The 16,866-nt window shown below is 42.1% G+C and overlaps 1 protein-coding gene across 8 annotated transcripts in view; it reads right to left on the minus strand.

Annotated features, from left to right (window-relative positions):
- Positions 1-15,787: 15,787 nt before the first annotated feature.
- OMA1 (OMA1 zinc metallopeptidase) overlaps positions 15,788-16,866 on the minus strand; it is a 70,513-nt gene continuing 69,434 nt past the window's right edge. For all 8 annotated transcript variants that reach the window (XM_020993131.2, XM_020993128.2, XM_020993129.2 and 5 more), the window contains one exon: positions 15,788-16,243. In XM_020993131.2, coding sequence (XP_020848790.1) covers positions 16,022-16,243 — 222 coding nt within the window. In that variant the 3' untranslated portion in view covers positions 15,788-16,021. The remainder of the gene's footprint in view (positions 16,244-16,866) is intronic.

Below are 16,866 nucleotides of genomic sequence, written 5' to 3' on the forward strand. Positions count from 1 at the left end.
ATATATGAATGGCCTTATAAATCATGTAGAAACATGATATATATATAAGCGTGTACAATCATGGAATCTCCGAGTTGGAAGGGACCATCGACAACCATCTAGTCCAGCCCACAACTGAATAAGATTCTCCTCTACCACACGGCCACGCATGGACCATCACTTAAAAATCCCAGGCAGAAATGTACATTCTAATGATGTTCTAAGGCTCTACCTCCAGCTATCAGACTGGCGAAAATGACAATTGCTGGAGGGGCTGCAGAGGGGCAGGCACACGTATGTTTTGCTGGTGGAGCTGTGAAGTGGTCCAGCCATTCTGGAAAGCCATTGGAAATCAGGACCAAAAGAACGCTAAATTGCATGTACCCTTTGACTCAGTGACACCACCGTTGGGCCTACATCCCAAAGACATTAAAGAAAGAGGTAAAGGACCCACATATGCAATTTTTTCCTTGTAGCAAAGAACCAGGTGGGGAGCATCAATTGGAAAATGACTAAACAAACTATGGCGTAAGAATTTAACAAAACCTTATTGTGCCACAAGAATTGATAAAAGGATGAGGATTTGGAAAAATCTGAGAAGACTTGCATAAATCGATGTAGAATGAAGTCAGCAGAACCAGGAGAACAACGTACACAATGATTACAGTACTGTAAAGAAAAATAACTGAGAAATGAGAGAGCTGATCAGTGACCATCATAACTCTCAGAACAGTGACGATGCACGCCTCTCCTCTCCTAGTAAAAAGGAGATGCCCTAAAGCAGCAGTTCTCAAAGGGTGGAGGTCTGTGAGGTCAAAACTATTTTCATAATTACACAACAATATTAAGGAAGGAAGGAGGGAAGGAAGGAAGGAAGGAGGGAAGGAAGGAAGGAAGGAGGGAAGGAAGGAAGGAAGGAGGGAAGGAAGGAAGGAAGGAAGGAAGGAAGGAAGGAAGGAAGGAAGGAAGGAAGGAAGGAGGAAGGAGGGAAGGAAGGAGGAAGGAGGGAAGGAAGGAGGGAAGGAGGGAAGGAGGGAAGGAAGGAGGGAAGGAGGGAAGGAGGGAAGGAAGGAGGAAGGAGGGAAGGAAGGAGGAAGGAAGGAAGGAAGGAAGGAAGGAAGAAGGAAGGAAGGAAGGAAGAAGGAAGGAAGGAAGGAAGGAGGGAAGGAAGGAAGGAAGGAGGGAAGGAAGGAAGGAAGGAGGGAGGAAGGAAGGAAGGAAGGAAGGAGGAAGGAAGAAGGAAGGAGGAAGGAGGAAGGAAGGAGGGAAGAAGGGAAGGAAGGAAGGAAGGAAGGAAGGAAGGAAGGAAGGAAGGAAGGAAGGAAGGAAGGAAGGAAGGAAGGAAGAGGAAGGAAGGAAGGGAGGGAGGGAGGGAGGGAGGGAGGGAGGAAGGAAGGAGGGAGGGAGGGAGGGAGGAAGGAAGGAGGGAGGGAGGGAGGGAGGAAGTAAGGGAGGAAGGAAGGAAAGGAAAGGAAAAAAGCATCAATGAAACTTTTTAATCCACAAAAGAGAACACAGAGAACAGAGACAATCATGGCAATGTTGGTACTATGATGTAAAATTAATACATAATTTGAAAAACCCAGCTAAACATTATAGAGATTCATGGTTACATTCTTCTTTGCTTATGGGAATGCTCATGTTTGTGGATGTCTGTCAAGCTCATAATTTTTTTTTAATTAAAAAATGCTGCAAGTGAAGGTTATATCCACTTCCTCCCATCCCACTGGGAACATCTATCTGTACCTCCAACCTGACTGGCCCACTTCCTTTGCTGCTCTCCCATTTCCTTGAGAATGTCTCCAGCTTTGCTCCTTGAGGACATGCCTTCACTGGCAACGAGCTGAACCACCCAGGTGTGGCTCTCTGTGTCCTTTGGTTCACCTGCAGTCTTAATTGTGATAGACTATATTTAGCTACATGTCGCCACATGGAGAGTATTGGTGAGGGAATAAAATGGGTCTTGGCAGCAGGAAGCAGCTGGGGAACACTGAATCCAAAGCCCAGGTTCCCAAATGTGTCCTGTTCTCCTTTCTTCTTCCTATTCAATTCTGGACCCAAATTTTCCATCTCTAATGTCTGTCCATACTGATGAACTGACTCAGTGGGCTATCTTTCCAACTACATATCACAATCTGGGCAATATGTACTCTCAATTTTTTTTTTCTTGATATTTTTAACAACATTGAATGTTATGAAATTTTAATGAGCAAATTTGATTCTAGAGACAAGTTATGAAATGTACCTTCTTCCTTTCATAGGCAACTAAAGCCGCTTCCCAACAGAAGTCTCCCCTATAACAAAGTCACAGTTAATTGGGGGGGGGACCTGTCCAATGAACCATATCAAACTGCACTTTCCTCATCCTGCACCCACAGTCCACCACCTCTCTGCTGAGCAGGCTTCGTCATCAGTCCTCTGGAAGCAATGAGCGTTCTTCCTCTGCTCGCTTTTCCTACATGTATTACCCAAACTCTTGAATGGCCATGGATGTCACTGAAACGACCCCAAAGGATATGATCAGAGGCTCCGTGCAATTAGCACAATGTCATCTGCAAAACAGGAGCAGCTGGAAAACTCACCATCAACAGCCTACATGTGTTGGTACCCGAAATGAGAAGTTTAGAACACCAAAGTCATCTATCTTGAAGAGGAAACAAGCTCCTTGCGTAAAGCATTCCCCCTGGGTGTGGCCCTGCATCTCCATTGCTAAGTGATGCTGGGATTCAGAAGCTTGCTAACTGGCAATGGTCTCTTCCATATGAAGTCTTGTCAACGCATGTGGGCACTCTGGCTCTTTTTCCCCATTTCTTCTAAGGGAACCAAAGAGGGCAGGGGTGGGGTTCAGGAAGTTAGGGTCATGTAGTGGTTGAAGTTCTAGATTTGGAGTCAGAAACCTTGAATTTGGATCCTAGCTCTGACCCTGACTGCCTGTGTGACCTGAGGTAAGTCACTGAATGTTTCTGGGCCTCAGTTTCCTCATCTGTCAAATGAAAACTTTGGTACCTTCTCGCTCAAGGTCTATTATTCTACGTGAATGACCATATGACAAATTCCTCCATAGAGATATAGACAGTACAGAAATGCATGTTAAAAAAAACCTGATTTTACTACACACAGCTAATTGACAAAGATGGCAAAAGATGGATTTCATCAGTGTAGGAAAGGCTGTAAAAAGCTAAGCTCCCCGGCGGTGGATCTAGGGGAATTAGAGCATCCTGGAAGCCATTCTGAGCTATGCTAAAAGTGTAACTAAAATGTCCATAGCCTTTGGTCCAGAGATCTCCCCACTAGTCCAATACTCCCAGGAAGTCAAAAAAAGGAAGCTCTCACATGTACCAAAATATTCTTTTCAGCACTTTTTTGTGGCAGTAAAGAACTGGAAACAGGGTAGGTGACTATCAACCAGGGAATGACTAAACAAATTGCCACATGTAAATGGAATAGAACACTACTATGCTATGAGAAACAAAGCATATGAAGAATTGAAAGAACCGAAAGAAAACATGTGGACTGATGCAAAGGCAAGTAAGCAGAGCCAGGAACACAACATTCTCAGTGACTGCAACAACGTAAATGATAAGAACGATAAAAATAATACTGAATGGTGTATCATTATAATGATCAAGCTTGACCCTAGAAAGAGAGATGAGAAATGCACATCCCTCCTTTCATTGGTGAAGGGGGGAACTATAGATGTGGAATGGTACATACACTGGCAGGTACAGTTGATGCATCCGTTGGTTTTTCTAAAGTGCCCTTTGTCCCCTTTTTCATCTTTGCTAAAAGAGAAGAAAGGGCTTACAGGCAGGAAACAGGGGAGAGATATATTTGAAAATGATGGTGATGGAAAAACAAGACAACTATAAGACATCCAGAGTAAGAAAAGCATTAAAGACAGAGAGCTGAGGAAGCAGGAAAAATGAACTGTCTGAGGCCAGAGGGTCCACATATTAGACTTTGCACTCAGCATTTCTCTTAGGACAGAAATAATAGTGATAACTAACATTTATACAGCACCTCCTACATGCTGGATACTGTACTAATTGCTTTAGAATTATTATTTCATGTGATCCTCACAGCAACCCTAGGAGGTAGGTGCTATTGTTAGCCCCATTTTACAGATGAGGAAACTGAGCCATAGAAGGGTTAAGTGACTTGTCCAGGGTCACGCAGCTAGTAAGGGTCTAAGGTTGGATTTGAACTCCGATCTTCCTGATTTCAAACCCAGAACTCTATCCACTCTACCACCTAGTTAAAATCACTGGGTAGAAGGTCCAAAGAAACTTAATGTTCTGCATACAGTAAGTGCTTAATTTTTTTTTAAATTGAATTATATTCCAAAATAGTCTATCCTCTATTTTGAATATTGATCCCAGGTTCATGGCTTTCTTTTTCTTTTCTTTCCTTTTTTTTTTGGGGGGGGGTTCATGGCTTTCCATTGTACAGTGAATGAGTGAATAAAAATAGCATTTATTATGTACCAAGCACTATGTTAAGGCACAAACAAAAAAACAAGGCAGGCTCTGCCCTAATAAAATTGGGTGGGGGAGGGGGACATAGAAGAGAGGTCAATAGCAAAGCCAATGGTGATAGATCTTCTTTAATGTCACTTCCACTGGTAAAACTACATCTATTTCTGATGCTGACCCATTTTGGCAGTGTCTAGGAGACAAAGATCTGCTTTCCAGAACCTGCAGAAGCACTTACCAGAGAGCACCTTGATAAGGGCTGATTCCCTGCATGATGGCGGAAAAGGGGCGGGGGTGGGCTAGAAGCATAGAGGTCCAGGGGGCACAACTATGCCTGGGTCTCTCGGGTTCAGAGTCCAGGGCCATCTCCTTCAGCATCTGAAAAGAGACGGTGTATCAGTGGTTTGATTTGCCTGGCCCTTGTCACCTCCTGTCTCTCCATCAGGGCAGGGAACCTTGCTGCTTCATGACTGTCTCAGATTTCTTTTTTGTATTTTGTATTTCTAATTTGCAGTCACTCTAGGACATCTGCAGGATTTCACCATGTGCTGACTAGTCCTTTTTCACTATGCTGGTTCTCCCCAGCAAGATCATTTTTGTTATCATAGCTGTCATTTACACCATACATTATTTTAAAGTTCATAAAACATTTTGCATGTGTAAGAGAGGAAAGTTCACTTCCCCACTTCAGCTGATGTAATCACAGAAGGCCCAGAACATATTTACAAAGTGTAAAAGAAATGACGAGGAGTTTTCCTACAACCTCACAATAATGTATGAATAAGTTCTTTAGTCAACTGAGAGTAGTATAAGGCCTTGGCCGTTGGATGAAAGCAGCTGACAACACACAGCAAACATCGAGTTGCATCCCTTGGGCCTATATATAAAAGAAGCAAGCAATTAAGCAGTTAAGGAGTTAGAGTTGGAGAAAGTTGTGTACCTAACAGCAACAAAGGGAGAAGAAGAAAGGATTCACATCATTCACATCACTGGATCAATAGGAAATACCGTATCCATGAAGAGAGTAGAGATCTATACTCTAGACAGATATTAATACATAAAAATTGTCACCCAAAAAAGAAAAGAGCGTAAAGGAAAGTGATCACTAGCAACTGAAAGTAGGACTCATTGAGAGAGGTACAGACCCAGGAAACCCCATCATGAAGACTCTAGGAAGTAAGAAAGGCCTTCCAGGTCTGAAAGCAGCAGGAGTTGTGAGCTGCCTCTACCATGTGTCTATTATATACATCTGGCCACCACTGTACTCTAGGTATCAGCACCCTCTTCCACATCCCAGATTTATGTTTTATAACTTTCTATTCATACTATACTCTCTTAGTAAATGCCTTTGCTAAGACCTAATGTGATTACTGGCTGGTTGTTAATGAGAAGCATACCAATGGGGGCTCATAAGCTACAATAATAAGGATAGCCATCCACAGCCTAACTCCTAGAATCCACAGTGGCTACTACCCTCTGGGGCCTTGACTGTGAATACAAGTACAAATTGGCAGGAATAGATCAGATAGGGTACTACACATACATTAGCTGATTTGAGCCTCATAAAAACTCTGAAAGGCAGTCACCATTATGCCAATAGCACCATAGATTTGGAGCTGGAAGGGAACTCAGGAGTCATCTAAATCCAACCCCCTCATTTTAGAGGCGAAAGAAAGGCTAAAATAGTTAAGTGACTTGACCAAGATCACACACATACTAAATCTCAAAACCAAAGAGTAAACTCAGCCTCTCTGCCTATAAATCCATCTTTCTTTCCCCTACAAAATGCAGTCTCCCCATTTTAAAGATGATGAAACGACCTGAGGGATACTGAGCGACTTGTGTCTCTGGTCACACAACCACCACATGGCTGAGGCAGTATTCCTGATTCTCCAGTCAGTGCCGTATCCATGACATGGCTCCCCTGGGCCCCCACTGTGACTCAGGTTTATCCTAGCACCATCCCTCTCTCCTGCCCCAAGGACTCACACAATGGTATAAATCCCGGAAAACTGCACCCCATGCTAACAAAATACCCTAGAAGATTTGGCTCATTCTAAACAACAGGATTATATAGTTTCCATTTTTTAAAAAATTCCACACTACAAACTCTCTTCAAGCTAACACAGCAGGAGAAAAGTAACTGTTTTGGGGGAAAATACATAAACATGCTTTTTTGTTGTTCTGTAAAAACAAGGTTTTTTTAAAAATCCTTCTGTCAATAGTATCCCCAAATAGATTTTATTGCTAATGTACCCAAATACTCGCTCCTTGGCTATTCTGCTTAAACATGTGGGTTGTAACTTTAAAATGAAAAAAATCTCCATCAAAGCCAAGCTACTTTTCACCATGTTGGGTTTAGTGGGTTGTTTGTTTTCTGGGGGTGGCCGGGGCCACTGATGGGGTTTCCTTCCCAGTAATTAAGGCAGAGAAATTTCTCACTGCACACTAAAGAGCACTCCAGGCCCAAATAAAATACATTTTATGAGATGATTAACAGGATTTTATCCTTCAAATATATGAATATGCTTAAAATGGACATTTTTATTGCTCATCATAAAATATTATTAAGATCACTGCTTTTACGCTAAGGGGGAAAACAGCTACCAGACCTAAGTCTCGTGGGAAGTGCGAACAAAGACTTTGCTTTTGCTCTCCCTCCTCTGCATGGGATGCTACCAGCCATAGGAGAGATACTTGCTCACAGTGGGACCTGAAGCCTTGCTTTCCTCTTGTACACAACAAAGGACTTGCGTAAGATGACCTCTAAGGTAATTCCAGCTCTGAAGATAACAGCCAAGAGAGGTCATGTTGTGTGTGGTTTTAAGGTGCAGTGTGTGGACTTCGCATCAGAAGATGTGAGTGTGAATCCTGCCTCAGAAAGTTAGGAGCTTATGTCACCCTGGGTAAGTGACTTCCCCCTCAGTCTCCATTTCCTCCCTGTGTGATGTGATGGTTTTCTCATCATTACGGACTGTGCTACAATTAGTTAATGTGCAAAAACAAACAAAAACTGGGAAGAGGGGCAGCTAGTCAGGAGGACATGAGTTCAAATCCAGCCTCAGACACTTACTAGCTGTGTGACCCTGGGCAAGTCATTTAACTCCATTGCCTAGCAAAAAAGAAAACAAAAACAAAAAACCAAAAACTGGAAAGAGAAGAATGAGTGAACAAATTGTGGTATATGAATGTCACAAGACATTATCATAGCATAAGAAATTAGCAACTTGAGGAATTTTCAGAAAAACGTGCAAATCAATTCACATAAACTGATGCAGAGGGAATTAGCAGAGTAAGAACAACACAGCACAATAATGATACCAAAGACGGCATGAAAGGATCCGATGAAAGATTAATTGCTGCTTGTCCTTTGTTCTCAAAGAGGACCAGGACATTTGGGAGGTGATGCCATGACATGCAAGTGAATTGGATTTAAGTGAGGCAGGGCTGTGCAAAGTCACCTGCCTCGGTTTCACTTCCAGAGCCGTCAGGGTCCAGTGGTGAGATACAGATCGGGACGACTGGAGACGGCCCAGGATGCAATGGGAGACCCTGCCTTTTTAAGCTAAGGTCTTTGCCAGGTCTCAGTTTGACTGGGGCAACACCCATTCAGTGATTAAGGCTAGCTAGGAAATGAGAACAGATTAATTGCAATGTCCAAGGAAACACATATCTCTCCTCTTCATAGAGAGGTAGGGGACTATAGGAGCAGAGTACTGCTTACGCTGTGAGCTAAGGTTTTATGGGCCAGTTTTGCTCTGCCACATCCTTTGTTATAAGGGAGGGTTTGATGCTAGCAAGAGTAGATAAGGAAATGGATGTGGCACGAGAAATTAAAGGCATGACCAAAACCTAAAACAAAAATAACATAAAATAAAAACCTTAAGGGGACTGGGTGTTAAATCTTCTGGTCTGAATTAAACTCAGAATTAGAGAGTCTACACACAAAGTGACTTTTAAATGATCTCCTTCCCTTTCAAAATTACTCAACGAGCTACCACTACAGGTCTTCAAGTTCAATTCCAAAAACAGTTATTAAGAGGCTACTAGGCCAGGGAAATAGAAACACAATCTGGTGGGGAAAACACACGTTTTTAAAATGCATGTGGAAGAGTCACAAAATGGATCATCCTGTAGGACAGAAGAAAGTATAAATGAGTTCATAATGGTAGAAATGTAAAACACGACATAGGTCATGATATACTAGGCAAAAATAATCATCTACAAGGAAAATCCAACAGAAGATTCACACCTCCTGGAGACCTAGAGGAATGGTTGTAGAATAACGGCTGAGTAAAGGGACAAATAATAAAAACAGCAAATTATATTCGAGACATCAACAATATAAAAACAGCAGAGCAACATTCCCAGAGGTAGCTAAAGCAGCCGTGTAAGAGGGTATGATGTAAACTCAAGGAATTAGAATATATACCCCAAGTTATAATACTAAATAAGGCAGGACGAAGGCAAAAGAGGTGCAAGTCAAGTATTGGGATAAAGGGGAATCAAAGAAGCCTTCCTGGAAGAGATGGCCTTTGAACTGCATTTGTCATTGTCCTATGCATAGCCCCTTGGCTTTTTTTTTCAAATTCTAGGATGATAAACAGAGTACTTGTGTAGCACCTGGTCTGGGACAAAACCCCAGTTAGGAGTCCCTAGAGGGCTATTATTACTTCTCCTGGTTCTGAGGGTAATGTCCAAGGGCTAGGTTTCTAATATCTTTGCCTGTAGGCCTCTACCAGTATACTTCTCACTAATAATCAGTCAAACATTCTAATAACTTTTAACAAAGATATTTGCTGAAATGATATAGTAAGAAGAGTTGTTAGGAAACATGTCCCAAGGGGCAGCTAGGTGGCACAGTGGATAGAGCACTGGCCCTGGAGTCAGGAGGACCTGAGTTCAAATCTGGCCTCAGATACTTGACACTTACTAGCTGTGTGACTCTGGGCAAGTCACTTAACCTCAATTGCCTCACCAAAAAAACAAAAACAAGGAAATATGCCCCTCTCCTCCCAAGCCTGGGAAACATTCTCCTACAAGAACATTCAGGTCATCTACCAACACCACTACTAGGTCAATATCCCAAAGAGATCATAAAAAAGGGGGAAAAGATCCACATGTATAAAAATATTCACAGCACCTCTTTTTGTGGTGGCAAAGAACTGGAAATTGAGAGGATGCCCATCAGTTGGGGAATGGCTGAGCAAGTTGTGGTATGTGAATGTAAAGGAATACTATTGTTCCATAAGAAATGATGAGCTAGGTGGCACAGTGGATACAGCACCGGCCCTGAAGTCAGAAGGACCTGAGTTCAAATCTGGCATCAGACCAAACACTTGACATGTACTAGCCATGTGACCCTGGGCAAGTCACTTAACCCCAATTGTTCAAAAAAAAAGAAAAAAGAAATGATGAATAGGCAGACTTTAGAAAAACCTGGAAAGACTTATATGAACTGATGCAAAGTGAAGTGAGTAGAACTAGGAGTTGTACACAGTTAACAGCCACATTGTGCAGTGACCGACTTTGTTAGACTTAGCTCTTCTGAACAATACAATGATCTGAAACAATTCCAGAACACTCATGATGGAAAATGCTAACGACATCCAGAGAAAGAACTGCATAGTCTGAATGCAGATCGAAGCATACTATTTGCTTTTTTTGTGGTCGCTGTTTTTTGCTTTGTTTTTTGTTTTCTTTCTTTCTCATGGTTTTTCCCTTTTGTTCTGATTCTTCTTTCACAAAATGACTAATGTGGACATATGTTTAATACAAAAAAGAAGAAACCTCCAAGCATCAAATAAATACAAGTCATTTTTACAGGAAAAAAAAAAACATTCAGGTCCACAGAGGAGAATGGGCTCAAAATTAGAGGACAAGGGTAGTAAGACACACTGACTTATGGCACTTTGTAGCATAGTATGGTACAGAGACCTGCTCCTTGGGGCTGACTTCCTCCTCAGGTGACAGTCATTCTGAATCCAGTTGTTCTCAGGGTCCCAATCTGTCCCTGAGTGGATGTTTTATCTTCTTCTAGTCCAGATTTGGGAGGGAGGGGGAGAGAGAGAGAGAGAGAGAGACAGAGAGAAACTGTGCCCCACCACTGCTACAAACCCCAAGTAATTCTCAAGGATTTGGGATTTGAATCTACCTGTAAAACAGGACTTGATTCTGATTTTGAGAGTCCTCCACTGCCAAATGACTTCACCATCTGATTGCCAGATTCCACGCTGGCTTGCTCTTTTTATATACGTGGCCCAAGGGGTGTCATCTTCTCAACTACTCACAAGATACTTCCATCTACCTTTGTCCAAGATCAAGGCACTGTAATCGTTTCAAATCGATAAAGGGATCATTCACATCTAAAAGTCAGGTTGTAGGAAAACTCCTTAACACATGGCTGACAAGTAAAGCATTTGAGGCTATTCTTACTACTGCAGCTCATGAGCCCCCATTGGTATGCTTCTCATTAGCAATCAGCTAGTCATCTCCATTAGGTCTTAGCAAAGGTATTTACTAAGAGAGCATAGTATGAAGAGAAAGTTACAAAACATAAATCTGAGACACAGTCTCCCAGCCATTCACTTATCACCCTGGGAAGAGTGGGCTGAGACCCCAACAATAGCCAGGCACGTGTGTGATAGACACATATGGCAGAGGCAACACAGATCCTCTAGTGAGGGAGTCAAGGTATGACAGTCTGTTGTGACCAGAGCCTGAGTTACGGTGCTGACACTTCCTCTGTGGGTGACCACGAACAAACTACTTCCCTCCTCTGAGCTAATTTCCTAATCTTCAAAAATAAAGGCACAGACCTGGAAACAAAGCAGACGCCCTCCCATGGGGGAATGGCAAATGACAGCGATGAATTCAGAGAAGGGGAGGCATGAACTAACACAGAACAAAGTAAAAATAACACACAAAACAACATATACACAGTGACTAAAACAATGCAAATGAGGAGGAAAAACAACATGAAACTGGATACTTTGTGATTATAACGACCCAGCTGAGAAAATGCACACAGCAGACCCTGGGTGTGGAACACGTGCATGAACTGTGAGGCTCCATCCTGAGGTGTGGGTCAGCCTCACTGCTCTTTCCTCTTTTTCAGTCTTTGTTACATGGAAGAGCTCCCTGGGGTAGGGAGAAGGAAGCATATTTAAAAAGGAAGGTGATATTAAAAAACTCAAAAAGATATTATTATTTTTAAATAAAGACCTGGATGATTTGTAAGAGGCTGTGTGGTCTAATGGGAAGAGCACTCGCCTTGAGACGGAAGAGACCTGGGGTCACGTCCTGCTCCTGGCACTTACAAGGCAATTCATGTCTCTGGGCCTCAGTTTCTTCATTTGTCAAATGTGGAAAATCATATTTCTAGTATCTACCTCACAAAACTGTTGTGAGAATCAAATGAGATCATTCACATGAAGTGCCTTGCAAACTTTAAAGCATTAAATGATGATGGTGATGATGATGACAGTAGCGATGGTGATGATGGTAATGGTGATGGCGATGACTGGTGGATTAGTGGCCTTACCTGAACATGCGACCGGGGATCCTCATAACGTCCTATGATTTATACATGATTTGGTCTCTTATTTGTCTGTCTTAGAACGATAGAAGCTTGATTCTTTAGATCTGAAATACTTATATCATTATCATACTCATTTTTCAAAATAGGATGAAGGGGGAGAGTTATGCCCTACAAATGAACAGATGAATTAATCAAAGGAAAGGCACTTATTAAGTGATTACTACGTGTCAAGTACCACTCTAAATGCTGGGCAAACTGGGAAAAAATAAAAAGAGACATCCTGCCCTCAAGACCTCCCATTCCAATTAGTTCAGTACACAAGTTTATTAAGGTCAAATCCATACTGTGCCATTTTTGCAAGTTTTAGAGAGAAGTCAGATTGGTTCTGAATAGATTATCATGATTTCTTTTCCCTAGATATAAGGATAGCAGTTTCACACCAAAACTAAAGCTTTATGCTAGGTCATTTTTTTAAACAATAATGAAATAATAGGATTCCAAGCCAGAAGGGATCTTGAAGATGATATGTTCCAGCTCCTACATGTTATAAGTAGAAAACTGAGGCCCAGAGAAGAGCCAGTTCCTGCCCTGGCGGAGTGTTGGCTGGTGAGAGCCCGCTGCACCCAGAAGGCTCCAAAGTCTTCCATGCCCCACCCAGCTCCACCTCTTCCCACCCACGAGCAGCAATCAGATCAATGCCAACACTGCTTTTGGAAAGGCTGCCTCATTCAGCAACACCTTGGTTCTACTCACCATCCGAACAGCTTCGCCACTCTTTGGCAACCACTCCCTTCTGTGTGCTGTCTCCCCCATTAGAGTGTAAGCTCCTTGAGAGCAGAGCCTGCCGCTCTCATGTATGTATGCCCGGTGCCAAGTATACCACAGGAACTTAAGAAATGCTCATTCATGCATTCAGATGACTTGCCCAGGCTCAGCCGTGGAGAACACACAAGAGCCAAGACTAGAATGCAGACTCTCATCTCCACATCCCACCCCATGCCATGCTGAATCACCTAGACATAATTCACATTTGTGCGGCATCTTGCCCTTTCAGAGGATCGAATGAGGTTAATATATGTTAAGTTCTTTGCCAAACTTCAAAAGAACTATCTATGCATATTTGTTGCAAGAATTTGGTTTCTCTTTCTCAAAATAAGAAGGGGAGGGGTGGGTTTTTTCATTAAAAATAAAAAAAATTCAAAGAGCTGTTTAGATGTTATGGAGGTAGGACAGCATAGCAGACAGAGTACTGGTCTTTGAATCGGGAAAAGCTGAGTTCAAATCCTGCCTCACTCAGCCATTTACTAGCTGTATGACCCTAGGCAAGTCACTTAAACTCTTTGTCTCATTTTCCTCAACTGTAAAATGGGAATAATAATAGCATTTATCTCACAGGTTTGTTATAAGGGTCAAATGACATAATGTAGAGGAGACTTCATGGCAATTACACTGTCAACGCAAAATGACCACAAAGCACTGTCAAGAAAAGAAACAAGCACTTAGTAAGTGCCTACTGTTTGCCAGGCCCTGTGCCGAGCACTTTACAAACATCTCATTTAACCCCTACTACAACCCTACGAGAGGTGCTATGATTATTCCCATTTTACAGCTGAGGAAACTGAGGCAGACAGTGAATAAGCGACTTGCCCGGGTCACACAACTAGTCATCGTCTGAGGCAGGATTTAAACCCAAGCATTCCTGATTCCAGACCCAGTGTTCTATATAAACATACCACCTAGCTCCCCATTTGGATGGGCAGTTGTGACTTCCATAATTAACCTCTGACTATCCTAGGCCTTGTCTTTCTCTTCCTCGTGGGTGGGGCTGCTGTTGCTTTGTTGAACTGGGTTAGCCGGTTTGTCTCTCTCACCCTTCTGGATCACATCACAAACCTTCCTTTAGCACCATCCTCACCAGCCTTTGTGCCCAGGGGTGACATGAGGGTGACTTCTAGGGAATGTTGGGGATACCATGGGAAAGCTGTAACCTTTCATATCATCTTAGTCCCACACCTTGACCAAATGCACCAAAGATCCACTGGCTTTTTAGGGTTTTTTGTTGTGTTTTGTTGTGTTTTCCTGAATCCACAATTGCATCAGTCTAAGACTTCCTTGTAAGGAACTCCCTCTAACAAGGTAGATCAACAACTCTGCAGTTGAAGGTTTCAGAGAGGTGCCTAGGGGACTGAAGGATTTAAGCATCAGGCCTAGGGTCACACAGCTAGTGTATGTCCGAAAACCCTGGTCTTTGAGACCCTGAGGCCCACTCTCTTACCCATGCTGCTTCTCTAGCCACTGGTCTTTAAGGTCCACAGGTATAAAAGTAAGCCATGCATCTAAATACAAAACATGCATAGATGTTAACAACATGCTACATCTTCAAATGTATATGCAAATATATTCTATTAGTCCACTTAATCCTGCACACCAGTGATCTTCATGGCACACCATCTCACCCACTTGCTCCACCCCCTATTGGCATCCAACATGGCAGCTTCTGCCCTGGGATCTGAAGCTCTGACTGGTGAATGTTCACCATGATCTAGACCTACCATGATGGACTCTGGACAACGTCATGCCATTCTCTGAGAACAGTAGCCAATCTCACACTACTATTCCTATAAAGGAAGCATCTACCAAGTGTCCTATGGATCCACCCACGATCCCTGTGACTTCCCAAACCAAAATGTTCTGCCCTGTCCACCATTCCCCTATATGTTGCCTTTTCCTTCTAGATTATAAGCTCTATGAGGACAAAAGTTGTCTTAGTTTCTTGTATTTGTATCTCCAGCTCTAAGCTCCAGGTTAGAAAACATTTAATAATTTTTTTTCATTCATTCATTAATCTTTCCTAAATTCCAAGCAGAAATATAACATTTCTGTTACATATGTCATTTAGTCAATGTTTAAAAGTTTTGCTCATAAGCACCCTAATGACATCACTATATTACCTCCTTTTCTGACATTAAGTCAAGATGTCTATGTTGCCTGGAAAGACCGAAAACCAGAATTATGGATAATGGTGAGATAGAAGACGAAAAATAGACTCAGGCATTGGCTATGAAATCCTGCCATGAAATGCACAGGCAAATCTAATGGCATGCTTTACAGTTCGCCTCTAGGTAACATCCTGCAAATATCTTTACAAGTCATCAGGCACCTTCTCACCTAAACTCCCATCACTATAAACAGGAGGAATGAGTTTGCTGAGAACAGTCCATCTGAGCCTCTGCCATGCAAGGGCTGCCTCGCATTTGGATCAAGAAATACCTGACAAGCCTCACGCAGTCAATCCCGAGATCTATAAATAGGCTTTGCAGCTGTCATCCCAACATGCTGATAAATATTCTGTAACTAAAGGAACTGAAGGAAGTCAGGGCCAGAATTGAATGAGATCTCACAGGATTGACTTGAGCCCTCCCTATCACCATCACCAGGGAACCCTAGAGATTACTTTTTTATGATGGAATCTGGAGAAAAGGGTCTGAGGAAGAAGCCTATGCCCAGCAGAACAGTCCCAGAATTCATTTTGGAGGGCTTACAATTTATTGTACTGAAACTTTTGCCTCTATGTACCTATATTAAAGAGCAAATTATCAAGTGCAGGAAAGACCATGGACTTACCTCTTTGCCTCCATTATCTTCAGTCTTTTCTTAAAGGGCCAATATTTAAGCTAAATGAAGGCACACACTAGCCCCTCTGCCATAACTTCTGTGATAAGCCCATCTTTCATATAAAATTTGTCCACCAAGCCAAGAGTGAGAGGGGGCAAAAAGTATACAACTTAAACCCATCTTGAAATGTGCTTTCTTTATTGAAGGTATTAAAAATAGAATCAAATACTTTTAAGATTCACGAGCAAAAGCTTCAATATCTATTAAAGGATTTTTAATGGCACCAGGAGTCCACATGATTCAAATTAGTATAGTCTTTTTTTTTTCATTTATACTGGTCTTTTTTAAAATAGTGATATGTGAAAACAATAAAGATTGCTATATTCTTCACACAGGCTTTCATGTAAAATCTAAATCAACTTCCAGCTCTTTTGTCAGCCATAAATGTTAATGGAATTGTCTCTTTTTTCTGAATTGGAAGAGAGTCCAGCTTAGGCTTTTTAACTAATGCTCCAGTGATATTTTGGTCTTCTTCCTCGGTCACTTCCAGAATATGCTTCACCCTGAGCCTGAAAAGCAGCCGAGGATCTGGTCCAGAAAGTGGCGGGCACTTACAGCTCTCTCTAATTTTAATGGCCTACAAGGAGAGACATGAAAGCAATAAATCAATTCCTAATACGCCATATACAAAAGAGTCACAGAGACTTCTATGTTCCTCTATAACTCTTTGTAACAGAGACACAGAGAAAATGAAAATAGCCACATATAAAACACTGCACGTAGTTATCTTTCCATAATCTTCCAGTTCACCTCAATGATACAATTTTAAATAAATCAGTAGCTACAAATAAGATGGAAAATGATCTTTGAGCATAAATAAGGTCTCCATGCACACACACCCTCAGGTTTTTGGCCAGGTTGCAGACATTTGCTAAAGAAATAACACTATAACCCCTTTGTTCAAATAAAAATCATATAATAAAAACCAGATCTTAGGAGTCTTTTTAATCTTTTATTAAGCACATGAAGAAAGTTATTTCATTAAAACTATTCCTTTGGTACTTTATTAATTCAGTTCTTTCTTTTTCTGGCCTAGTCATGTGGTTTCACTGAAACACCAATGAAAGCACTCAGAGCATTGCCTAAAGCACTGAGAAGCTGAGTAATGGTAGTAATAGTATTGGCAGTAGTGGCGGTGGTGGTGGCAGTGGTGATGGCAGTGGTGGTGGTGGTAGTAGTAGTGGTGGTGGTGGTGGTGGT

Source organism: Phascolarctos cinereus, unplaced genomic scaffold, assembly GCF_003287225.1.
Source record: "Phascolarctos cinereus isolate Bilbo 61053 unplaced genomic scaffold, phaCin_HiC Scaffold_5;HRSCAF=322, whole genome shotgun sequence".
Classification (NCBI taxonomy): domain Eukaryota; kingdom Metazoa; phylum Chordata; class Mammalia; order Diprotodontia; family Phascolarctidae; genus Phascolarctos; species Phascolarctos cinereus.